The sequence below is a fragment of the Theobroma umbraticum genome, unplaced genomic scaffold, assembly GCF_002168275.2.
Source record: "Theobroma umbraticum cultivar Fairchild unplaced genomic scaffold, ASM216827v3 scaffold_56.0, whole genome shotgun sequence".
NCBI classification, from domain to species: Eukaryota; Viridiplantae; Streptophyta; class Magnoliopsida; order Malvales; family Malvaceae; genus Theobroma; species Theobroma umbraticum.
The window spans coordinates 4,415,447-4,423,532 of record NW_018397256.1 but is presented as its reverse complement, the minus strand read 5'-3'; the positions used below and the strand labels follow the sequence as shown (position 1 = coordinate 4,423,532).

The window sequence follows — 8,086 nt, the reverse complement described above, 5'->3', positions numbered from 1 at the left end:
ACTCAACTCATGAATATGTTATCTGTGAACATCCGATCATCAATGAATACCAATTGTCAAGATTTAAGAAAGAAGTATTCAATCTAAACACACTAGGCATCCATTGCTAACTTAAGTTATAGGCTATATATAATTTGACATGTTAAGTTAATTATAGTTAAAGTTGAATACACACAAAATCTTTAGATCATGTAAACATTAAGGCTCAATAAAGACATCACAATATATGTCATGGTCAAACTTGACAATTAAATTCATAATCAAATGCATAGCTTACGTTTTAGACTTCAAACCATAAGGTCAAGTAAAATAAAAATCATGTAAGCATATGTCTTGACCAATATAATAGATGAACCAAAATTTATTTTCATGAAGTTCAATAAGTTCATCATGATCAATTTCATGAGTAGAACCAAAGAATCAATCTTGAAGCAATCATTTAAGTACAATCATAAAGTATATATCAAGAATTGATCTCAGAATTCATTGAAAAGATTTTTCAATATAAGCACATGAACATTTTATTCTCAAGAAATGATATTATTTATGTAAGCACATAAATGCATCGCAATAATGTTGAACATGGCAATAACTTTAATCAAATTACTATTAAAGTTCTCTCTAGAATGTTTCCCAAATGCCAATGATTGCTCCCTTGAACATGTCATCACATCAATGCCTCCACCACACTAAAACAATATCCACTAAATGCATGGCAATAATGTTGATACGCACAGCATACACTTGGGCAAGTGTGGACTAGTTAGTTATTGAAGTCATTTCTTTCTTCTACTGATCAACTTGCTCTAATACCAATTATCATGGGTCAAGTAACTTAAGCACGCATCATTCACCTTTAAGCCATTCTTGTCAAAATAAGCCTAAGTAAACCTTCACAAAACCTATCAAAAACTCGATGTTCTTAAAGCAATACAATAGGTAGTGGAAATAAGAGAAAAAGAAGAGAGAAAAGTTTGAGAAAAATGAAATTTTATTTTTAAACTTGGTGTACTTTACAAATGAACAAAAAGGGTATTTATAAGTATGTTAACCCCCTTATCTAACTTATTAATAATTTAAATTTAATATAAATGGCTCAAGGCTAAAACTAAGACATTTAAATTTGAATGTTCTTCTAAACTACATTTAAATTTATGCTAATCATATCTATGGTTCAAATTACATCAACCTATCTACACTTTTCAAGGGGCTTCTACGTCTTGATATGTAGACGAATTGGGCCAATCAATTGGACTACATAAGCTGTTGGTTTGCCTGGACTGCTGCCCTGTCCGAGTAATAGGCCTTTTAACATACTTGGGCTGCTGGTCTATTTAAGCTGCTGACCTCCTACTCCTTTTAGGATTGCGAGCGTTCATTTTGCAAGTGAGATTGGGCCAAAGTTTAGAGTTCTAGGGTTGGTGTTGGGCAGTTTGGAACAGAACTAACTGAACCATGCTTCCTGCTGATACCTTGTCGGCTTTTTCAGTTCAGTTACCGCCCAAACTACACAGCTCTCAAAGTCTGAACTCTCTCTCTCTCTCTCTCGCTCTCTTCAGTTCAAAGTTGTCTCAATGAAGGAAGATAAGGTAAAATGCAACCTCTTTACTGCTTTGCTTCTTCCTTTCCATATTCTTTTTTTCTCTTTCCTGAAGTTTGACTTTGTTTACCATGTGCCTCTCTGTCGTGCTCTATTGGGATTGCTTATAAAATCCCAAGGAATTATCAGAAAACCTGAACTAGACATCGGGTACAGAAAATTTTAACTTCAAACAAGCGCCTCTACCTTTGCATGTTTTAATTTGCTTTTCTTTTTCTTTTGCTACTGCTGTTGTTTGTCACTGACCAAACAGACTAAATAATAATGCTTTCATTTTCTTTTTTTATTTTTTGATAACCAATGCTTTTATTTTCTACCACTTCAATTATTTTCAATTGATGTGAAATATTGTGTTTATATGATATTTATGAGCTTTAATTCTACTATTGTATTGCCCATTTATGTCAAAGTTTACCTTCTTTCAGGGTTTATGTTTTACATATATTTGTGTTCATTTATGCTGTATTACTATCTGCTTTATCTTTTTTTTTTTCCAGTTAGTTTCTGAATGTGGGTTTTATTTCTTATATTGAAAATTGGAAGTGTATAAGGGTTTTTGCTATCTCTCGAATGTTTGAGCTAACCTCAGCCTCTTGTCTGTTCACATTTCAATTGGAATATGCAAAAGAGATTGAGAGCTTTAATGGGTATAATATTGTTTGGTTCATTTCTTTTTGTTGAGAAACTATTTTGGTTATTGTCAGGTCATTTAGAAATGGGATTATTGAGATCTTAAACTATCTGTTCATCTTGCATGCATAGCTATCATGTTGCCTTCTTCAGGAGGCTGAACAGGAATATGAAGTAATCATGCTACTTCAGTTAAGAGTTATGTCATTTCAGTACTTCTTTGCATACTGATTTTTTAAATCTTAAAACATACTGATTTTTTAAATCTCAAAAACTTGTTTCTTTCTGTTAATTATTCTGCTTTTTTCATGTGTAAAACAACTTCAAACTTGTCTGTTAAAAATAGGGACATGAGATGATATTTCATGTTCGATAACCGCTGTTGCTGGATTGGTTAACCATCATGGAGAAGTTGGGCTGTCGCCACATAGGTTCTCTCACCTTCATTATTTTATATTGAAGATTATCTTTGTGTTTGTGTGTGCACACACATGTACATGCGTATGAGCGTAGTGCAGGTCTGCTTTTGGAAACAACCATTTTCACATTGAATGGTGGTGATAGGGGTTTGGGTGTCATGTTGTGTTTGAGTTTAGTAAAAGAATAAATTAATTGCCATACAATATTGTTACAGTTAGCAATTTTGACTAATTTATTATGTTTAATTTTTTTTTTCCTTTTCTTTTACTGTTTTGCTGCAGCATGTTTTATGTGATAATACATCAGATACGGGTGATGGCTGTTCAATGCTTGTTGAGCTTTCTGACGATGACCCTTTCTTTGACAAAAAGAAGGTTAGATAAAGCAGAAAACATGTTCTAGTCTCTTTCATTTTCTTTATCAAGATATGTTGATTTGTGAGTTTTCCTTCCAAAGTGTTAATGGTAGTTATCAGTACCTTTGACAGTTGTAAAGATGAATAAGATGTAATCTGAGGGACTATGTAACAGGAATATATGCCTTCTATTTTAAGCAAGTGTAAGGTGTGTCTGATTTTTGTTTATCAATTACAGTAGTTTGAAATGGAGAAGTTGAAACTAGATATATTAATAAGGTTACTGCATTAGTTGATGCTACAGATTTTCCACTTAACTAGCTTCTCTTTTCCATGTCTGGTAGAGATTACTCAATGACCAGGGATTTGGTGTCAAGGAAACTGTACATATTAAGAGCTCTTTGGATCCTGCTTCACTAAGTACTATTTTGAATCAAATGCTGCAGATAGCTAGAATTATACATTTAGATGAGGTATGTTGCAATTTACTTCTATATAACTATTGATTTTACTGCAAATCATGGTGGGAAGCAGGTAAAAAGAATCAATGCGGGGTTGAGTTTTTTAACTTATATTTATTTTTCTTATGTTAGGATGAGGGCCTAATAATTTGGTGAATTGTATCTTCCTCAAGTATTTTTCATTTGCTTCTTGAGGCTATATGCAGCTTGTCCCAAGGTCCCTATTGTTATCCTGCTTATGTAGTGTAATAAAGAAAAAAAAAAGGCACTAAACAGATTGTCCCAAGGTCCCTTCTATATGCTTTTGGCCAGAAAAAGAAAAAAAAAAATAGAGTCCCTTCAATATGCTGGTGAATTACTGATGATGCCACACTGGGCATATGAGGTGACAAAACACGTATTCCCATTGTCCCTTAATTACATTGTTGAACTTTGAATAATTAACAATTATGTGACGGCTTCTGAGATGCAGGTAGATCTATATTTTGGTCAAATTGATGGAATGGGACTTTACAGCCCCAGGAATGAGATGGAGGCTCTAAATTCGATGCTTTCACTTATCAACACCTCATTTTCCAGTCAAGTACACATGCAAACACATGCATTGCAAGATCTACAAGATGCAATTGTTAAGAGGATCCATGAGTTTGGAGCCAAGTATAAAGTGGAGAATAAAATTGATAAAAGCTACAACTGTGATAAAGAGAAGCGTTTAGTAGAGTGGGCTGAAAATAATGGTGTAAAAACAAGACTGCAGATAGCTTGTAAGTTCAAGATTAGAATTGCTATTTGCAGTGTTTTCTTGTTGATTAGCTTCTGGAGAATGTTTTCATTTGTTCTCATGTTCTTGTTTTGGTTTTCCTTTTTCTTCTTGATGACTTCATCACTATTCGGACCTCATAATAGCTCTTTAAAATTCAAAAGATGTTTTCATACAAGAAAATTTTGAAAAAAAAAATCAAAAAAATAAAAAAAATGAAAAGATGTTTTTGACAGAAAAAGAAAAGGAAGTCTAGTTTTTTAATATTACCCCTGTCTTGCATGGACCATTATACAGATATTGAAGGAGCTGGTAGAGGAGCCATTGCAATGGAAGATCTTGAAGTTGGAGACATTGCTATGGAGATTCCTGCATCTATTATAATCTCTGAAGATCTTGTACATAAATCTGACATGGTACATTTCATCATTCCCCAAAATATATATCTCTAGCTTATTATAACTCTTACACGAGTTTGATTTAACATCTGTCTAAATGCACATAAACTTGAAAAAAGAAGCATATTAGACTTAATAGATTTCTGGATGTTATTTGGTTATTCCAAATTAATACCATGTTATGATTGCAGTGTTTTCAGGAATCTGCTGGCAGTGTTATCCCCAGTACATTTATGTGGAGTTAACTTGCTAAAAGAACATAAATAATGAAAAGACATTATAGGTGTCTGAATGTTTTGTCTATAAATTCAGTTGCAATAGAACATAGCTTACTCGGTATGTTTACAATGCAATTAAAAGCGACAGACAATTTGCCTTAATTCTTTATCCATTACTTATCTCTATGTATGTGTTGATCTGTTTTGATCACATTTCCTGGCATATATTTGGTTCATGATCATTTTTACCTGATATGCTTATATGGACCTTATGCTACTGGAAGGTGGCATAAATTCACAGAATATGGCATACAAGATAGCATAGATATTTTAATACTGGTTGAGGACATTATTGTTTGTTATTTTATCTGATTGCAGTATCAAATATTAGAGAAGATTGATGGAATGTCGTCTGAGACTATGTTGTTGTTGTGGACCATGAAGGAGAAGCACAATTGTAATTCACAATTCAAGATTTACTTTGATACACTACCAGAAAATTTTAACACAGGTTTGACCTTTTGCTGTGATGCACGTTGTTGATGACATCCAGTTTGTCGCAACTTGGTTTAGTTTCTTTCATATAGCAACCAGCTTTGCTCCAATAAGAAAAAGTGAATCAATGCCATTTCAAAACTAGAGGTGTATCTTGGAGGATTATTTTGTTCTTGACTTTTATTATTGATAATCTTACTCATGAAAATTTGTCAATGCTGGTGAGTGATTTTTTCAGAACATCAGACTAAAGTTAATGCAGTAGTCACTTTCTCTGTTATATTTTGGGTCCTATTTTCTTATTTGTTTTAATTCAAATGTGAAGGAAAAAAAAAACTTCTAAGTTAAACTATTGCCTTCTCTTCCTCGTCCTCTCTATTCAGTCTTCATAACCCACAGAAATTCTCTTTCGCACTACCTCTAAACCTGCTTCCTCTCTGTACTCTCCATGCTGCAGAACCTAGGGTTAAACCCTCTCAACAAGAATTTGCTCAAATACTTTGTGATGGCCTGCGTCAACAGCACCATTAGCCAAGAGGATAGTCTCCATTATTGCAGATTTTATCATATTTCTGCTACAACTACTGGGACTCTAGAGGGATAATTTGAAATTCAGATCATTGAACAACAGATTGCCGAGATGCTTTTTTTTTTTCTCTGCTTTCTTCTTTCTCTCATTCTGACCTTTTTTTTTTCATTCTTTTTTTCTGTCTTGTTTTTTATTCAAGGCAGAACTAACAGAATAATCTGGAACTAAAGCTTTTGTAAATCAAGTTTGTAGCAATCAATGCAAGAAAAAATCTAAATACTTGCAGGAGAAATCCATGGTATTTAGCCTTTTTATTTTTCTGTGATAACCTAATTTTCATGCCTTTGACATGAGGCCTTCTATGCTCTCTAGTGCAATACCTTTGCACAATATCATTTCAATATTATTAATGATAAATTTAAGTAAGGATAAGGAAGAAGTATTTGTTCTTGGATTAGACAGCTAGAGTGGTGGAATTGCTCTGGTTTGGTGCTAGTTATTTTGAAGGTTTTATATGATAGAAAATGCAACACAAAGGAAAAGACACCACCTTTTCCTTGTTCCTGTGTCTTGATGTGAATAAATTAATAAATTTAACCTAATAAAATAATAAATGAGAAATAGCAAGGCTAATATAATTTTTTTAGGTGCAATACCGGTGTTATATAATGTTACCATCTTTTTGCATGTTTGTGAATTAAAATATATCTATTTTAATTTCTTGAGACTAAATTTCCACCTTTTTTGTTGTCTTATATATTTACTTGAATTGCTATAGGATTGAGCTTTGGAGTTGAAGCAATCATGGCTTTGGATGGAACTTTGCTCTTCGAAGAGATAATGCAAGCAAAAGAGGTTATCAAGCTGTCCAATACCCTCCTTTATCGAGTCTACCTGACAGTTATGACTTTCTTTTCTGATAGGATGATGGACTTGTGTAAGGGATCTAGATGTTAGAAGAGTTGTGCATCTTTAGGTTTTTGATGATTGTTAACTAGTCTTATATTATGTGCCGTACCAGCTAGGATTTGGGTTTCTTGTGACTTTAAACTCAGGTCACTCTTCCTGTAGCCAACTAGTTTGAGGTTGAATGATTAACACGTTATTGGAGCTTGGGTCTCTTCTTACCTAATTTGTGTATTTCAGATGACAACCTTGTTTTCCTAGTTGTTCTATCAAGCCTACACGTGAGGAAGAGCGTTAAGTGGTGTTATTTCCATCATTTGGTATTTTATCTTGGTTGGGTTTATGCATCTTTAACCAATTGGTTTTAAACCTTGAATGCTTAAAAATTATGACTTGAGCTGTTTCCAAGGAAGTGATTTTCTAGTAGGCAGTAGGTATAGACAAGGTTGATTTGGGACTTATAATATGTTTACCAAAGCATAATCTTCTTGTTATATTAATTGGCGTAATTCAAGAAAACTGCAACTATTCTTTGTTATCTATATGATAAATCCTTTAAGTGGAAAGATGAGAACATTTTCTGAATATAATGTATAACCTTTCTTCTTTTTTGGTCTTTTTTTGTTTTGCAGCATTTACGTGTTCAATATGATGAGGTATTTCCTGCACTATCCAAAGATCATCCTGATATATTTCCAGAGAAGCACTACACATGGGAGCAATTTTTATGGGCTTGTGAACTCTGGTATGCTAACAGCATGAAAATAATGTTTGCTGATGGAAAACTGAGGACTTGCTTGATACCTGTTGCAGGCTTTCTCAATCATTCAGTAACTCACTTTCTCTTGTTATCCAACATCTGCAATCTGTTTTTCTCATTTGATTTTAGATGACTAAGGTACAAATTTAAGGCTGTCAGAGATAGTTTCATATGCTATTTAACTTCATAAATCTAAGGGACCACTGGTTGGTAGCAGTTTATCAACTATTAACACACTAAGTGCTAGTATTTGTCTTAGACTATGTTTACCTTCGTGGTATTGTTTGTCCTAGTGTCGCTGGTACTGCAACTGTACCAGTTGTACCAGCCCATATGTACTAGTATTGACAACCTTGGTTATTCCTTTATTATTTAGTTTACTTTTATATGCTCTTGTACAATTGTCTTTACAAATATTTCAAATGGGTCCAACCAATTTTTAAGACAGATGTGTAGGCCTATTTTGAGGCCTATAACAAGGTTTAAATTTTTCAATTACTGGTTGGACAACATAAGCTTTCAGAAGGTAGTGGAGGAGTATTGGAAAGGATCAG

At 33.5% G+C, this 8,086-nt stretch overlaps 1 protein-coding gene across 6 annotated transcripts in view; it reads left to right on the top strand.

The window, feature by feature from the left end:
* The first annotated feature begins 1,404 nt into the window (after window positions 1–1,404).
* Window positions 1,405–8,086, top strand: part of LOC110410829 (SET domain-containing protein) — an 8,676-nt gene continuing 1,994 nt past the window's right edge. The window contains exons 1-9 of one of the 6 annotated variants that reach the window (XM_021420712.2): window positions 1,405–1,589; window positions 1,720–1,750; window positions 2,932–3,024; window positions 3,350–3,478; window positions 3,939–4,230; window positions 4,524–4,642; window positions 5,221–5,353; window positions 6,645–6,721; window positions 7,405–7,602. In XM_021420712.2, the coding sequence (XP_021276387.1) occupies window positions 2,977–3,024; window positions 3,350–3,478; window positions 3,939–4,230; window positions 4,524–4,642; window positions 5,221–5,353; window positions 6,645–6,721; window positions 7,405–7,602 (996 nt within the window). In that variant the 5' untranslated portion in view covers window positions 1,405–1,589; window positions 1,720–1,750; window positions 2,932–2,976. The other 5 variants (XM_021420711.2, XM_021420714.2, XM_021420713.2 and 2 more) reach the window with 5 other exon arrangements.